This window comes from Acipenser ruthenus, chromosome 2, assembly GCF_902713425.1.
Source record: "Acipenser ruthenus chromosome 2, fAciRut3.2 maternal haplotype, whole genome shotgun sequence".
Taxonomy (NCBI): Eukaryota; Metazoa; Chordata; class Actinopteri; order Acipenseriformes; family Acipenseridae; genus Acipenser; species Acipenser ruthenus.
Genome location: NC_081190.1, coordinates 14,892,409 through 14,911,090, shown reverse-complemented (window position 1 = coordinate 14,911,090; position 18,682 = coordinate 14,892,409). Strand labels below are relative to the sequence as shown.

Genomic DNA, 18,682 nt, shown 5'->3' with positions numbered 1-18,682 from the left:
TTTTTGTCTATTTCTCTGGGGCGAAAAAGAGTTGGTAGTCATAATGAATTTGTTTTGGGAAAAAAAAAAGAAAAAAACAGTAGTGACCCTTTTAAAATGAGATTATTATAAAATCTATACAGTACCAAGCTAAAATAAAAAGGCTTTCTTGTTTTATAATATTATGGACCTAGTAGGTGTTTTGAATGGTAAAGAAATATGATCTGTATATCCTGTCAAAATCCCTTAAGAATTGAAGGAATTAAGATGTGTTGCCATAAGATGTGCCTCATGGAGATAACATTCCTTGACTAGATGAAAAAGCACTATTATATTAAATTTGCAGATGTTGTCAAGTTTTCTGGAAAGTAGAAATACTTTTTAGAGAGTGCACAGTCAGGATTAACGTGAGCTGTAGGAAATTCACCAGTTCATTCATTCAGAAAAGCAATCACAGTTCCCTGTTAAAAAATAAAGCCTGGAACAGAGTAGAATAGTTTCATGAACACCACACAGTGTGGCTCCTAGAAGATGGGTGCATTGATAACTTGTCAATCAGCTCTGTTAGCAATTACATACAATTCTTATCTCATGTGCAAAGTGTATGTCATGGTAGCACCACATTTTGACATACCATGCCAGAGTAATTCACAAAAAGTCTGAAAAACACACAAATGAACTGCAGTACATTTGATATTGACTGTAATGATTTTTAGACCCTACTGTTCATTTTGATGTTGTGCTTTTCATTTGTACTGTAACCGTCAAGTGTTTGTTTGTGCTGTTAAACTGGACCACCAATACTGGTATATACAAGCACTCACCTACACATTTCTGCCATATTACAAGAATAGTGTAAATATATGGAGCTGATCAAAGCAGCTGCTGAAGCTTTACTTTTCCTTCCATTACTTGTGTCCTTGTGGCAAACAACATGTACATGTCTTTCTTGACTGATTGACAGAGATGATGTAACAATGATGTTGGCAGGTAAAGCATGATTAGTCAGCCGATATGAAGAGTGTTCAATGTCGTTAGCCCTGGAGACTAAAATCCTTGTGTAACCCCAGTACGCAATGGTACAGAGCCAGCAAGCTGCCCCACAATGCCTTAAAATGTGTTTCAGCTTCCTTAGCTTTGTTTTATACAACAGTCTTATACAACAGTCTCCTATAAGTCCAGTCACTAGATAGAAATTACTTTTTAGGTTGAACTCAGCCGTTAGCTGGAAAGAAACCACAACCCACAGATTCAAGTCTGACTGTTGCATTGCCAATACAATTGGCTTGATTGTTTTGGCATACACTGCCAATTTCATTTAATAATATTTTGGAAAAGAAATAGATAAATACATTCATCTGTGTTATGGGATTTTCAAGTTTTGGAAGGAATATGTCAAATAAATTATTATGTCTTGATTATTGAGATTTTAAGAAACACTAATATTAAATAAGTGATAATATTGCTAATAAGCTGTAGCAGTATGATTTAGCATGGTTTAGTTGATCTTCTAGACTCTTAAAGCAAACACTGCATGAAATATTGCTATTTGTATATTTCTCTCTTGTGATAAATGTACAAGATTAATAATTAATTTGCATGGGTTAGTGTGTTTACAGAAACACTTGGCAGGATCACATGCTTTTATGTCAAACACATGAAGGTCATTCAGTTAATTTTCTATTGCTTTGGGAATATTTAACTTGGGAGGATAATTAACTTTATGAAACCTGCTTAATGTAACTATGTTACAAAATACTTCTTGTTTTTGTCTTGTCCTAATCTACAAATGGTATCCGTCTCACAAAAAAAAAATACTTGCTTCTATTGTCTGTTTTTTTAATGTGCTTATATTGTATAGAAGATAAGAGATATTTACATATCCTTAAGTTCAATCACTCACCCTTTGATGGCCTTGAAACATATTGTGTCTACTGATTTCTTCCAGTAAACTGTGGAATGTGCTGGCGCTGACTGCAGTTTAATGTTTATCTTTTCCCAAAGTAAATAATTTTTGTGTGCAGTTTTGGATACAGAAGCACAATTATTGGCCGTCTATCAAGGTCTGTGAGGTCTTGCTCATCATGACAAACTCAGCTGAAGATGGGAGATGCAGCATTTCTGTACTGTCAGCACCTGTTCATCCACCTCTCATAACTCAGTCTCTCCTTTAGCCGTCAGTTAGTACTGTAACACATTGATTTTAATATTAAGCACTACATATAACCGTCATAGTGAATGGCTAAACAAAAACATGCAGCAAACTTTCTTTGAAAGTCTGTGGGTGCAGCAGAAGTAGTAAACAAGCAGCACATAGTGCAGAACAGTTACAATATTCTTATTCCAGTACATTTTTTGAATAAACTTTTGCTGTTAGGCAAGTGTTAAATGTTTGCAATTTTAACATAATATTTAATATCTATAAGAAATATGCAGGGCAAATGTGGCTGTAAGCCAATGGAGTGAACATGCAGTAGTTATTTACAGTCATTTCTGTATACAATTTAAAGCTGTACACATATATACATGTTGTAGTGTTTTACAACATAGTTATGGTAGGCTTCTTATGATGTTTTTTCCCCTGATTTGATTGCAAACATTCCTAGTACGTTAATGTTTAAATGTTGAGGAAATTAAACAGAAACAACTACCTCTAATGCAATTCTAAAAAGCCTTCTATTTAGAGTAAATAGTGGGGTTCCAAAAAAATATAGAGTCCCCACATGTTGCTACAACTGTTTAAATAATGTACCTGTAATTTCTGTTTTCATTATTAACATCTTGACAACTTTACTCTTATGACTAATTCTGTTTCACTCCCCCCACCCCACATGTCTGGTCTAGTGCACTTTGAGATCTGTCCTCTAAGGCAGTGGTTGGTTCCCAACCCTGGTCCTGGGGACACCGTGTCTGCTGGTTTTCATTCCAACTGAACTTTCGGTTACTTAACTAAACCGTTAATTTAACTGATAATTTCCTTAATTAGACAATTACTTTTATTCATGTTCCAATTTTGGAATGTCCAATTATTATTCAACCTGGCTCACCGCTGCAACCCCCAAACTGACTCAGTAGAGACGAAGACGAGCACTTGCATCCTCCGAAATGAGTGCTGTGCAGTCATATCCAGAACTTACAGTGTCAGAGGACCACGCAGTTCTGACTTGCGTACAGGAATCGTTGGTGTGCCAAGGACTCCCCATTTGACCTAACCCTTACCCTGCCCCGGGCACCGCTTGGCCAGTCACGTACCGCCCCCTGGGAACTCCCATCCATGGTCCGCACTGGTATAGCTTGGATTCGAACCAGCAATCTCCAAGCTATAGGGCGCATCCTGCACTCTGGGAGGAGTGCCTTTACTAGATGTGCCATCGGAAGCCCCTAATTAGACCTTTTTAATTGTTTTCAGTTCTTAAACAGTTATAGAGTTTAAGTTACTTATAAAATGTTAGAGCCAACATAAACTCTGCAACTGTTAAGAGCTGAACACAATTAAAAAGGTCTAATTAAGCAAATCAGTTCAATTAAGGGTCTAGTGAAGTAAACGAGAGCTCAGTTGGAATGAAAATCAGTAGACACAGCGACTCCCCGAGACCAGGGTTTGGAATGACGGCTTTAAATCACTGCAGGATGTCCATATCACATTATGGATCGTTATTGCTGTGTTACCCGTTTGACAATGGGGGCAATAATCCTTACACTATCAGTGCACTACAGCAGACATTTTGAAAAAAGCTTTGAAACAGACTTTAGAAGTTATAAAAGTGTAAAAAGTTGTCAAGATGTTAAGGACAAGAAATTACAAGTACGCTATATATGTAAAATAGAATACCACTGTTTCCTGTTATAATTAAAAATAATAAAATACACCAGCACTTACTGAATGTGTTAATTTCATTTATCAGTATTATTACATCACAGAATCACAGCATTATTGTCAATGTAGCAGTTACTAGAGGGAGCATTGAGGGTACGAGAAGATAACAGCCTGCCAAATGGAGAAGGTGAGGCTGACAGTGGTTGCTGTTCACATGAGTCATCTGGCCTTGCTGCCATTCTTCAATTCTGGAGGACAACCTGCAGATAAAAAAAAAAAAAATTAGACTAATTTGTGATCTTTTTAAATTTTATTCAGCACTTAAATAAATTGATAGACTTGACTGCTTCATATAGAAGCAGGTAAGTCAGAGTTGAAAAGGTCAAACCAGCAAAGGTTAGCAACAATTCAGACACTGATTGAGCAAAATAGTAAAACTATACAAACCTCAAATGTTAAAACATCGGAAACACTCATTCATGAACAGGTTAGGGAGGATTTAAAAAAAAAAAAAAAAAAAACACACATGAAAATAACATTTTTAGAAACACTTCTGTCCTTAGGAAGGGATGCAGGTACAGCACATGAGGTAAAAGATGCTCCGAGAAGCTGCTTCTTGCATAACACAGTGAAGTTTACAAATAAGATTTCAGGAGGAGGGAAACCCTCAGCACACCTTCATTTCATTTCCTAATTGGCCAGCCTGATATAAAATGCCATGTTGCTTCATTCCTTGTTGCTTCCTATTACCACTTCCATTCTTGAGGGTTCTGATTACCTCGTACACATGGGAAGTGAAATTGTTCCTCAGGCTCTCAAAACAATGTCTGCAAAATTAACATATGCACAGATATTTACAATAAAACTTAATTGAATTAAGTTGTGGTGTGTTTTATTGATAACTTGTTTGACACTTTTTACTAGCAGGTGTAAAGGAGCAAAGTCTTGCCCTGTGAAAATGGTACACATTTAGCTCAATATCACTGTTATACTGAAGTTAGGCTAGCTAAACTGCAGTTTACTGACTTTGCATTCATAACAAACAAGCTGACAAAATGAATAAATGTATTTGGATAGTCTGTTCTGGTTTTCTGTTTTATCTCATACTGATTATTTTAATGCTGATGAAAATCACCTTACCCTACCACCTTTACGTACAACATCTTGGCCATGAAGCTCAAAGAAAATGTTCATGCTTAAAACATAATCTCCTATAGTGTGCCGTAAGAATTAACAGATGACAACCACCATGACCCAGATGAGATTGAAAATATCCAAGATTCTCAGTTTTTGTGTAACGCTATTAACTGGGTGTGATGCAGTGTGACCTATAGGGTTCGCACAATGTATGCTGACCACGCCACTCCCATATACGAGTATAAGTTCCCCACTTGGTTATTTAGGAAAGACAGGTCTGTGTCGTGTCTCTTTCCCCCCCCCCCCCACTTCTTGACAAAATATAGCACGAGCTCTTAAGAACATAAGAAAGTTTACAAACGAGAGGAGGCCATTCAGCCCATCTTGCTCGTTTGGTTGTTTGTAGCTTATTGATCCCAGAATCTCATCAAGCAGCTTCTTGAAGGATCCCAGGGTGTCAGCTTCAACAACATTACTGGGGAGTTGGTTCCAGACCCTCACAATTCTCTGTGTAAAAAAGTGCCTCCTATTTTCTGTTCTGAATGCCCCTTTATCTAATCTCCATTTATGACCCCTGGTCCTTTTTTCTTTTTTCAAGTCAAAGTAGTTCCCCGGGTTGACATTGTCTATACCTTTTAGGATTTTGAATGTTTGAATCAGATCGCCGCGTAGTCTTCTTTGTTCAAGACTGAATAGATTCAATTCTTTTAGCCTGTCTGCATACGACATGCCTTTTAAACCCGGGATAATTCTGGTCGCTCTTCTTTGCACTCTTTCTAGAGCAGCAATATCCTTTTTGTAACGAGGTGACCAGAACTGAACACAATATTCTAGATGAGGTCTTACTAATGCATTGTAGAGTTAACATTACTTCCCTTGATTTAAATTCAACACTTCTCACAATATATCCAAGCATCTTGTTGGCCTTTTTTATAGCTTCCCCACATTGTCTAGATGAAGACATATCTGAGTCAACATAAACTCCTAGGTCTTTTTCATAGTTCCCTTCTTCAATTTCACTGTCTCCCATATGATATTTATAATGCACATTTTTATTGCCCGCATGCAATACTTTACACTTTTCTCTATTAAATTGCATTTGCCATGTGTCTGCCCAATTTTGAATGCTGTCTAGATCATTTTGAATGACCTTTGCTGCTTCAACAGTGTCTGCCACTCCTCCTATTTTTGTGTCGTCTGCAAATTTAACGAGTTTGCTTACTATATCAGAGTCTAAATCATTAATGTAGATTAGGAATAGCAGAGGACCTAATACTGATCCCTGTGCTACACCACTGGTTACCTCACTCCATTTCGAGGTTTCTCCTCTAATCAGTACTTTCTGTTTTCTACCTGTTAACCACTCCCTAATCCATGTGCATGCACCTGTTAACCACTCCCTAATCCATGTGCATGCACTCTTCAGTATCTTGCTTCTCTCAGGAGTAGAAGGATTAAAGTAAGGGCATACAGGTGGTCTTATTCTTTTACCAAGATCCCACTAATCAAAAAGGACACATTAAAATGCCTATTGGCTCAAAATAGGTGCACCTACTTATTAAAAAAAAAAACTACAACAATTGCAACAGGCAGCAAGTTCATTTCTAACCGCAACCTAGAAGCAAGAGGATTTACAAAATACAAAAACAGACAGCACAAGGACCACCAGATCGCCACGGTAATTAAAATGCATATATACAGTGCCTATGTAACTAAGCCCAATGACAATTACGTAAAGGAGCAGGCACAAGGATTTTACAAATCAAAAACTATTCAAGAGCTTTACAAAACTCAAAGCTTCACGACTACAAAAACTCGCGCTCTACAGTTTTGAATATCTGTGATGCCGCCGCTTGCTGGAGTTCCCTGTGCTGCGAGATATTATTCATACATTGGCCTACATTAAAAGAAAAGCGCAAACATTTATTGCAGCAAAAATTGACCTTGAAGGCCATTAGCGAAATGAAGTTGCCACAAAGTCCATAAAGACTCTTACTAAACCCCCAGTTCAAACTCACAGGCCAACGATGTCCTGTAGACAAACAGAACTGTTCCAAGGTAGAAAACAAACAAAAGTCCTCTCCATTGAATCAAAATCATTATAATCCACACAGTTATCTTCACTCACTGAAACTTTCATGGAACAAGGAATGCTATTCTCAACCAGCAATTCCTTCACGCGGATAAATAATTCAGCCACTTTCATTTTGTTGCATTAAAAAGCAACCGTGCACCAAGGCATGTCTATCTTGTAAACTCCCCCTAATTGACCGTAAAAGGTTTAATTTATAGACACATGTTTGGTCATGTGACCTAGTGAGGGACACCTGGGTGAACAATCGGTTTGTGTGTGTGTGTGTGTGTGTGTGTGAGGAGCTCCACCCAGTGGCAACTGAGGAATTAATGTCCACCTTTATATGCCATTTTCTATCTCTGGACCACAATACTTTGTTATAAAGTTTTTTTTTGGGTTTTTTTAAAGCATTTACAATGATTTTAAAATTTTAAATGTATAAAACATATCTTCTTGGAAATGGGCAAAAACTACAACCAGCTATTCAGAAATGTTATTTGAAAACACCATTATTAACGCGAATGAAGTTCTTGTAACGACTCTCACGATACATTATAGAAATGCTGGATCGCTCTGATCCGCCAGAATGCATTGTGTGTGTGCGTGCGTGTGTGTGTGTGTTTCTTAAATAAAAGTGTTTGCTACATTCTACCCAAGTTTATGTGATCTACATTGTACTTATAAATCTTTACTAAAGAGACCTTGTTGACTGTTTAGTTTGTTTACACATACATTATGGATGAGAAACCGAGGTCGTGGTCGTGCTCTTTCTTTGTGGACAGTGAACAGCCCATTACAAAAGTGTCAGGGCATAAAGAGAAGGTAATCAGCACACCTGAGCTGTTCTAGTGATAGGACGCCGGTATTTAACCTGTTACTTCTGAGGAATTACTCTTTTCAATTATTTACATTTTCATTAAAGTCATATTTTAATAAGTAAACAATTGCAGTTTTGGAATTGAGGAACCTGGCGATTTGAAATATAACACTATTGATTTTCATAAATAAAAAAGAAATATTCAAAACAATTATTAAAATAATGACATATGTCTTTGGCATTGGCATGGGCAGTATGTTTCTCTCGTTTTGGGTTTGTGTAAACATGTTCTATAGATTTTCTTCCCTGGCTGGGAGGATGATGCTGATCAGTTTTGTACCCAATCCCAGTTAAAGAAAGTTCCGCGTTACGGTTGCCCAGCAACGTCGCCAATCAGCGCCCGCGCCCTCTCGTAGCGCGGGGTCTGCTGGGAATCCGAGGCCGATCGGCAGCGACCGCCCTTTTTCTCTTGATCGGGAGAGGATCGGCAGAGAGAGAGCTTGGAAAGTCACACCGCCGGCAGAAACTGCTACAAGCAGCGGAACCCAGCAAGAGGTGGGTTTGCCGATTGGTTAGCTAAAATAACCTAGACTCTACCGTTTTTATTTCAGATCTGCCTGTTAAAAAAGCGAATTTTAATGCGCGATTTGATGACGTAATGGCGGCGGTCAAACAACAAGCAGCGAGTAGCGGCGGCCTAAAATGATATTGTAGTTTTTTTACATTATGTATTTTGCTGAATAGATTTAAAGTAAAGAGTTGTCGTTAAATGTGCACCAGTGTTGTTAAAGAAAACGTGCACTGTCGGTATTTCTTATTTTGCTAAATAGTCACGTTTTTGAAGTTTACTTTTGAATAGGCCTTCCGTTCCGAGTACTTACTAGAGATGTGCCATTGAAGACCACCCACCTGCGCCCTGACTGGTCCATTTCTTCTGAGTGAAAGCTTTGTCTTCTTTATTATTGGCGAGTTGTCGTTCCCAGGCTCAGCCCCGCTGGTTGTTTTCATTGGCGTGGTTTCTCTTGATTGATGGTGGTTCTAGACATTCGCTTGCAACGATTGGATGAATGTGAAATAGTTAGGCATGCTATTCGTGTATTGGTTTCTTTAGAATTGGCATTTTAACAATTATAAGAAATATTCAGTAATTGGAGTCATCGATTCACAAATTTTTATTGAGCAATTTGCAATCGGTTTTAGAATAATTGACTTAATGTTCAAAGGCGATACAAACTGACAGTAATTGAAAATAACGTCAACATGTAGACATGTTATTGGTGGTAAATATTGCAAGACAATTTTAAATTGGAATATGTCGCGCATTAGTACTGTCTCACACGAACCGGACCACCTAGGGCAGCAGTGTGGAGTAGTGGTTAGGGCTCTGGCCTCTTGACCAGAAGGTTGTGGGTTCAATCCCCAGTGGGGGACACTGCTGTTGTACCCTTGAGCAAGGTACTTTACCTAGAGTGCTCCAGTAAAAACCCAACTGTATAAATGGGTAATTGTATGTAAAAATAATGTGATATCTGTATAATGTGAAATAATGTATAATGTGATAACTTGTAACAATTGTAAGTCGCCCTGGATAAGGGCGTCTGCTAAGAAATAAATAATAATAATAATAATAATACCGTCGTAAAATAATCAGTCATATTCAGGACGTTAATGAACCATTCCTTTCCTATCTGTATAATTTTTTTATTTATTTATTTATTTTTTTTATTTAGCAAACGCCTTTATCCAAGGCGACTTACAGAGACTAGGGTGTGTGAACTATGCATCAGCTGCAGAGTCACTTACAACTACGTCTCACCCGAAAGACGGACATAATGTACATACATTGACGCAATAACGTGACAATCGTTAAGCAAGCTGCCAGTTGCTTCTTCCTGCGAAACAAGTGAAGAATTCGATTCGAAATATTAAGATGAAAGTACTATAATACCTTCACTTTAAATTACACATTTTACAGAACCTAAACACTTAGGCCCTGCCAGGCTGTACCAGCGGCTTTTGTAGACTCTTTTATAGGACTGACAGTGCAGCAGTACATCGGATTCGATATTTGTACTGTTTACATGCAAAATACACTGACTAAGTAAGTTTGGACTTCATTTTTGACAAGACGATGAGCTTCCCATACATTGCCCTTTATGACTTAGGTCTTGTCTGCCCAGAGGAAACCACAGAGCTGAGGACGAGGGAGTAGATCAGAGTACATACCTATACCATATTGGCTTCTCTATCAACATTGTGTGATTTTTAATTATTTTTGTATAGTGTAGAGTACCAAACTCATTTTACTTAAATGTTGTTGTTTTTCTTTTTTGTTTTGCTCAGTCCCGCAGTAAAATGTTTAAGCAGCTGTATCACTTCTCCACTGTCACACACTGCATACAGTGTACAGTTTCTGTTTCCTCTGAACACCTCCCAATCACAGCAAAAGAGACAAGGTGGTTCTGTTTGAATTTACACATTTCTGTTTGAAACTATGCATCAGATTTTACAGTCCAGGGCATACCCTTGCTGCTTTTTAATTGTACGATAACAATAATATTTGATTATCTTTTTTCATTCAAGCTTGCTCAGATAAATGTGTTAAACTTAGAAACTAGTATTTATTGGGATTGGATTCAGTATGTGTCAGCCAAACTGTAATATTAACCAATCGATATTGGATCCAGAAGAGGAACTACGATGATCAGTGTAATCTTCGGCAAAAGACACCAGGCTGTGTCAGCATGATGGAGAGTGCTAAGTGGCTTAGTTCATCCCGATAATCGTGGTTACCAGATTTGAATGATTATTAAAGAATCAGGTATCGGTGTGTATTTGTGTTGCATGGCTCTGTATAACGTCAGAGATGATAGTGTATGTTTTTTTTTTTTTTCAGGAGTATCCAGTCATGTCTGCAGAAGTGATAGTGGGCTGTGGAAATGAGTTTCCAGCCCATTACAAGGTGATGCTGGACAGACTGAATGAACAGCGGCAACTGGATCAGTTCACAGACATCACACTGATTGTGGATGGTACGTAATCAAGATACATGGTAACAATATTATCTTCATTTCTCCATTCACTCTTTTGCAGCTCTCAAGATAAGGTTTTGGTCATTGAGCAATTTACTCTCCTATTTTGACACTACATGAGTAAAATGTAATTTGGGTGAGTAAAATGCAACATTACCTTGAAGTCATGAGTGCTTTTAATAAATACTGTACATGCAAACTCAAGCTGTGCAGCAAGCAACATTGCTATGCATATTCTTTATGCATTATATTTAAATGGCATGTGTAATTCCTGTGTGTTCATTGCGTAACACCCAGTACACAGTTTTATCTGGAGCGTTGCTCTTTTGTTTGTTTACCTTCAGGATATTGCATGCCTGTTAAAATTAAATATGTGTTGTACCACCTGTAGTCATTTATGCATTAACTTAATTATTATTATCATTATTTTCTTTAAGCGTTTAAAAAAAAAAAATATATATATATATATATATATACCATATATCCTTATTGATTCCAGGAGTCATATTTCATTATAAATGTTGGCAGATGGAGCAAATGCATTATACATGTTATTTGCAGTACCAAACAAATCTGACTAGATGTCACTCTTGCAAAAGCCATATTTAATTATTCATTCACAATTTCTATAAATATCTAATTATTTCTGCAAATTGGGGAGAAAATTAGTGGCAACATTTAAAAATATATATATTTCTATTTCAAGTTTGTATTTGTTTACTTGCAATGTACCTGTGATGCTGCATTTATACTGTTAAACCTTGTCTATGGTTAGATACTATGTGATGCTACATTCATCCCCCTATCGACGTTCCCATCAACAGGTCACCAATTCAGGGCTCATAAGGCGGTTCTTGCTGCTTGCAGTCAGTTTTTCTATAAATTCTTCCAGGATTTCAAATTAGAGCCTTTGGTGGAGATTGAAGGTAGGTGTTTATTAAAATGATGTGGTTTATGAGCCTGTTCACAAGATGACATTGTTAGTTACCATATTCTGAACAGAATTACCAGCCTCATCTTAAAATATTTCACACACTAAACGGTTAGATAGACAAGGATGATTGAATCAGGTACATTGTCATATTCAATATAATTCAGGAAAAGTCTTTTGCTTTTAGTTTTTGCTTGTTAGACTGGGACATAATGAAGGTGTCCATATGTATGTCACAAAGTTTGTTTCTCGCATTGTTTAGCATTCGTATATGATTCTGTGTGTGACAGGGTAGCGTCACAACCTAAGCTGTTATCGGCAGGAATTAGAGATTCGGAGACAGAATTGCAAAACACAGGAACAAACAAACTGGGACGAGGGCCAAAATAAAGATTCAAACAAAACAAGCAAACATAGGCCGGGCAATCACCTTCACTACCATTCATCAAAATGCACTTCACAACACAGGTCAAAACCACTCACCAAACTCCCTCCCCAAACAGAGTACTTCTGCTCCCCTTTATACAGATGGCCACGCCCCAATTAGCACTCAGTTACGGAATTGGGGAATGGCCACCCCTGTGATTGTTGGCATGGACAAAATTACCCCATCCCTGCCAACCTTACGTTTCCCCGACGCACTATTTACACGTGCAGGGCTTTTGCCCTGCCACACTGTGGATGTAAGCCATATAGCTGTAAGCTATATGTACGTCTGTCTGTACATATGTACGTACATATGTCACACACAGTCTCTTCTATGATTTGATCATTTCAGTATTTTAAAAAATATATATATTTTATATTTAAAAAAACAAACAGAAAAATCACTGCTTGTATTTTGGTGTACTCTTGCAGGGGTCAGTAATTTGGCCTTCCGTCATTTGATCGAATTCACCTATACAGCCAAGCTTGCAGTAAGTGGAAATGAAGAAGTCAGTGATGTGTGGAAAGCAGCAGAGTACTTACAGATGCAAGAGGCAATCAAAGCTCTCAACAGCAGGTACTGTTAACAGTGTGTAAAAAGTTAGGAATTCATAGAAATATTCTATCTCTATCTATACTGAGGATAGTAAAAACTTTTTTTTTAAATACAGGTATTGATTAGTACCTTTTTTTCCCCTCTTAAGGACCAAGAGCAGTTCACCTGAGGCCTCGAAGCAAAGTCCCACGGAGAAGAACAAAGCCAAAAAAAGGAAGATAGCGGAGACCTCGAACGTGATCACAGAGACGCTGCCCTCGGTGGAGACAGAGCCAGTGGAGATAGAGGTGGAGATTGCTGGTGGGACAATAGAGGTCGTGGAGGATGAGGGCATTGAGGTGGTAGAGGAGGTGGCAGTACAGCCAGACAAAGATGCCAGCTCCCAGGACACCTCGGACGATTCTGCCCTGGTTCTGCTGGCTGACATCACCAGCAAGTACCAGCAGGGGGAGTCAACCCTGCATGAGATGAAGAAGGACGGTGAAGCGAGCTGCACCACGGATCTGGAGGCGGCTGCCACTGCCAAAACTCTGGAGGGCATCGAGGTGGTGGAGGTCCAGATCTCCCACCTTAACAACCTGTTCCGATGCGAGAAGTGTGACCGCTCCTTCAAGCTCTTCTACCATTTCAAGCAGCACATGAAGGTGCACTCGGACAAGGCCTTTGTTTGCCCTAACTGCAACAAGACGTACACGCGGGAGAGTGCCTTGAAGCACCACTTGGCTTGCCACCACTTTGAGGTGGAGGAATCGCGCCGCCAGCGGCCTCAGAAGAAAGTGCACGTGTGCGGATACTGCGAGAAGCAGTTTGACCACTTTGGCCATTTCAAAGAACACCTCCGGAAGCACACAGGTGGGCACTTGAGGCTGTTTTGGAGGATGGCTTAACCCTCCAATGGCATCTTTATTTTTACATCAGTAAGGCTAATGCAGCCTCTTGGGTGACTGCCAAAGGTTAAATAGAAAAAAAGGAAAATGTTGCAGTGAATAGTTTTATTAAGTGAAACCAATACTAGGATACACTTACACTTAAAACATCAGCGTGTTCTCAGTGACCATTACTGTAAACCCTGATAAGTCAAGTTTACTCCAAAAAAATTGAGTGAACTCATTGCCTTAATATAATTAAGTTTAGCTACTCATTTCGTTTTTGTTACAACAACTTCCTCTGGGGCTGACTAAGCTCATAACATGTATATTCATGTAACTTAATCAATTTGAGTTAGATTTAACAGTCAAGTTAATATCAACATTTTTATTTTATTTAAACAATAAAACATTAGCTGAGGGAGACAGAGGGAGAAGGGAGGGAGGTCACATCTGCAGACTGACCACAGAATGGGGGTGGCCACACACAACACAAGGAGAACACATGTAAGATAACAGACGGGGGCACAAGAGACAAGCATACACAAAACAACAACACAATAAACAACAAACAATTCAAAAAATAAATTGTACAAGTCCCGCAAGGGCCTATGGGAATCTAGTCCCCGGATTCTACTTAAACCATTTAACAGCTTTCATTTCTAATTGAGCCTCAATGATGATATCAAGTGGATATCATCAACTGGATTTGCATGATCAACTACAGTGCAACTGTGGCTTAAACTGAAATAGTGACTTTTGACAGCCGAAAAATTAGGCCTCAGTTACATTCCAGCAGTTGCAGCCTAGAAAGCTCGTTCTAGTGATTTTTTAAAAAGGATTTCTAAGGAGTGTAGGTTCAGATTCCTTGCCGTTACACTGGCACCTACACCTGTTTGAGCCAGTGTGTAAGCTGTAAATAGCACTGCTTCATATAGGTGCAGTTGGTCTATGATCTGTATGTATCTTTGTGATGACTTGGTTATGTCCCATTGCTACTAATGAGTATTCCACTATTTATTTGTTTTATTTTTTTCTAGGTGAGAAGCCTTTTGAGTGTCCGGACTGCCATGAGCGCTTTGCAAGGAACAGCACTCTGAAATGCCACATTGCAGCTTGCCAAAATGGTGTTGGTGCGAAAAAGGGAAGAAAGAAGCTTTATGAATGCCAGGTATTTATTTAATAATGCAATATATATGTATGCATATACACACACATAGGCAGTCAAATTTATGGTGTCATTAGCCTTGAAACTGAATGATTTCCTCTTTTTTTATCCCACTCAGTCCCCTTACTTAATAAATATCTTGGTATCCATACATAGCTAATCACCTCCTATGTAAACATATGCAAAGGATTTTATATGATCAAACCATTTCACAAAACCAGTGGTACCCCAAAATGTTGTTTATTTTTTAGGAATGCAGAACGACTTTTATCGCCCAGTTTTTCCCCACTCCGGCCCCTCCCTCTCTAAATATTGCTGAATACATAGATCATCATCTTGTCTTCAAATATATGTTAAAGGGTTTATGAACAATCCATCCCAAATGTAGTGGTGCCACCAGTTGGGACACTTGTTCTTCATTTTACCTCAAAATATATGTTCCTCCAAAAAGGTGATACAATATTGAATTTTGTACCAGTCTTGCCAGTCATCATACTCATTAAAAACATGGACCCTTTTGCACTGACTTTGTCTGTCTGTCTCACTGAACACAATAGCTCCCTTGAATTTTCACAAATCTTCACCATGATGTGTTACTGCATTCTAACAGGTACTGTTATATAATCCGGCATACTGAGACCACAAAAACAAGCATCTGGCAAACGACTTATCCTGAGTGCCTGCAATTCCTCTTCCTCCATGACCTTTCTATAATTCCCTCCCGCTTTGCCTATTGCAGGTGTGCAGCATGGTGTTCAACAGCTGGGACCAGTTTAAGGACCATCTGGTGGTCCATACAGGAGATAAACCCAATCATTGCACTATATGTGACATTTGGTTCACCCAAGCTGGAGACATGCGTAAACATCTCCGGGAATTCCACGCCATTCATGAAAGAGTGGTGACTGAGGTGGTGGTCCCGGAGCAGGAAGATGTGGAGGATGTGCATGTGGAGCATGTGATGGTGGAGCAGGTGCAGATTGAATCACCGGAGGTGCTGGAGACCATCCAAGTGCAGGTAGAGTCAGTGGAAGGAGAGCAGGGAAAGGAGGAACATGTTCACATGGACCAAGTCCAGGTGGAGGAAGAGAAAACAGCTGAGATCCAGGTGCATCAGCCACAGGATGAGCAACAATCCTCCGAAACACTGATAAAAGAACACATAGAAATCCAGGTGGAGCACGTCCAAAGCAGTGCATTACAGCACTACCTGGAAACAACTGTACAGGATAGTGAGGTCCCAGTGGAACAGGTTGAAATCCAGGTGGAGGAAGCAGAGGTTGGCGAAGTGCAAGTAGAAGATGTGTAAACTGAGGACTTAAGAACTGCATAATTGCCTGACTATTTATCCTGTGTGGTGCTCGCCAGGCTTTGCTGGTCCAACCAATACAAACGGCCAACATTTGAACTCCACTGGCTTTCAATATAATAGTTTAAACAGGAAAACAAAAAACTTGAAAGAAATGCTGGTAAATGTACAGGAATTCTAGGATCAGTAATAAATCTGACACAACAGTGTTTACTTTTTACTTCATTTACGATGAATTTGTTGCTATCATATATATGACATTGGATGAAAAATAAGCTTTGAAGCATAGGTTTTTGTTTTTTAATTGCTTAACACTTACTTCCTTACATGGGGAAATTGAGTTTATTAAATGTATGTTTGTGGCTAAAATGCAGTGTACTGGTCGTGCTTGCCTGTTACAAGGTGGAAAGGGCATTTGCTACTTCATTACATGAACCCCACTATTTAGCAAGGATATAAATATAACTCTTCAATCTGTGCTTAAATATTCTTGGAACAGGGTGGTTAAAGTCACATGACCCATTCACAGGGTACTGTTGTTTTACTATATAAAACACATTCTTAAGTTTCCTCCTGGATTTTCATATGTCCCTTTTTAATATAAAAAATCTATTTATGTATGTTGTTGTGTTTTTTTTTTCCAGTGGATAGTACCACCAGGTTTTCAGTTTATTTGTCTTCTAATGTGTCATTGAAAAGCTTGGCCAGCAAATCCCCATTCAACAGTTTGTCAAAGGATTCCATTAAGCCCTGTAAAAGGAAAAGAGAAAAAATCAATACTATGGTGTGGATCAGATCTCTTACCTTATGCTTTCCTTTGGCTCAAAATACAGACTGGGCCTTTTGATTATGTCATTAGATGATGTTCCATATAAAGTGATAAGTTGAGCAGGATGTAAAAAATATTTTAAAGTATATAATTCAGTTTAGGGATGCCATCGTGGTATTTTTGCATACTGCAGTATAGTAGAACTATTTAAAACAAAACAAAAAAAATAAATAAAAAGTAGAAAATGTCATTATATTAAGAAAAAAAAAAGTTGTAAATGTGATATAGCTGTGAGGAGGGGGACATAATACTGGTATATACAATGTTATTAAAGGCATGAAACACAGGGTTTATACATTCTGCACACTTGTACATCAATTTGGAATACGGGATAGAACATTGCACATCCTCAGAATTGTCTGAGGGCTTTAGTTTGTTGAGATATTTCCTGTGGTAAGCCTCAGCTACCACAGGAAGCTCCAACCATGCCTTGCATACATCATGATCAGCGTCAACCACTAATCTACTGATCGTTTAAACAACTTTTAATTCCCAAACACAACACAAGTAGTATTATTCCTGACTTCTGAATAACATTGTATTACTATTAGACTGTTTCATATCTTCAGTTCTGTAATGACCCAACTGAATGCCCTGGCCCTGTATTGATACATTGTTGCAAAGATTTGTACCCCCAAGCTCTTTCTGTATTACCTGAAGTAACAATTTGAATGAATTTACCATGAGTACTTGTCAAAAAAGAAATAATAAGACACTGGTCAAAGATGGAACTCTTAAAGATTCGGTATGTATTTTGTCTGTGTGTAGCGACAACCGAATGGTAATTATTTATTCAAAATACTTACCAAAATGCAATGATCACTGTATCACTTAAATTACCAAAATTATGTTTCCCAGCGTTTGTGATATTATTAGGTAAGCAACTATGTACTATTTTTGGATTACTAGAATTCCTTTCCATTGTATCTTTTATGAAAAAGAAAAACCCAGGGCTGAACTTAAATTTGTGCATACAGATAATTCTTCATTCTGAGAAATACAAATTTGCCAAAAGCGGATGATAACCTCAGTGTCAACCTTTATCAGAGGTTAATAGCTGATGAGTCTGTACTACTTGGACTAAAACACACTGTGTGTGAAAATAACTATGCTAAAATATGCTTTCTGGTTTGTATTGAAAGAGCTCTTGCAACACAATTGAGCTTTAGGAGCTACAAAGCAGTGTTTCTGTTTTGTTAGAAACACGTTATTTACTGATACTGACTTCCACGGCTTAGTTTATTGTTTCATTTTATATTAAAAAATGTTGGTGGATATCTGTGTATTTGTTAATAACTAAATGCTTGTCTGTATGGGTAATGGCTTCAGGTATGCAACCTACCTTCATCATACAGACTTGTACATGTACTATCAAAAATGAATGTCTAGAAAATGTACCATACATTTCCAGTAAATCTATTGCAAATAAACAAGTACTGTACCTGTGCATGCCCACCAAACAAATGTTCAGTTCTGCAGTGACAGGAATTTATAAGTGGCTGTCAGCAATGAGTTTTCTTTATTATTCTTTAAAGTACATTGTTCTGTAATACAGCTCCTTTTCAACATTGGTAACATGTTATAATACATATATAACAGAAGTAGTGCTGAATCATGGGTGTACAGTTTGGTTTGTAAATATGTGAATCAATGTGTACATGAGAACTTTTACTAGTACATTAGTTTGCTTCCTGAATTCTGATTGTTTATTAAGTAATAAAGAGCAAAATGCATCACAAAA

General features: G+C 38.2%; 1 protein-coding gene and 1 long non-coding RNA gene across 2 annotated transcripts; one reads left to right on the top strand and one right to left on the bottom strand.

The window, feature by feature from the left end:
* Positions 1–3,859: 3,859 nt before the first annotated feature.
* On the bottom strand, positions 3,860–7,550 carry LOC131697957 (uncharacterized). The gene is made up of 2 exons (XR_009307576.1): positions 6,952–7,550; positions 3,860–4,056 (listed from the first exon to the last, which is right to left on the bottom strand). It is a non-coding gene; the product is annotated as an uncharacterized LOC131697957 (long non-coding RNA).
* A 639-nt stretch (positions 7,551–8,189) lies between these two features.
* On the top strand, positions 8,190–18,682 carry LOC131697956 (zinc finger protein 131-like). The gene is made up of 7 exons (XM_058990067.1): positions 8,190–8,379; positions 10,721–10,856; positions 11,681–11,782; positions 12,646–12,790; positions 12,918–13,621; positions 14,676–14,806; positions 15,543–18,682. Exons 2-7 carry the CDS (start codon positions 10,733–10,735, stop codon positions 16,110–16,112), a joined length of 1,776 nt encoding a protein of 591 aa, XP_058846050.1. The 5' UTR covers positions 8,190–8,379; positions 10,721–10,732; the 3' UTR covers positions 16,113–18,682.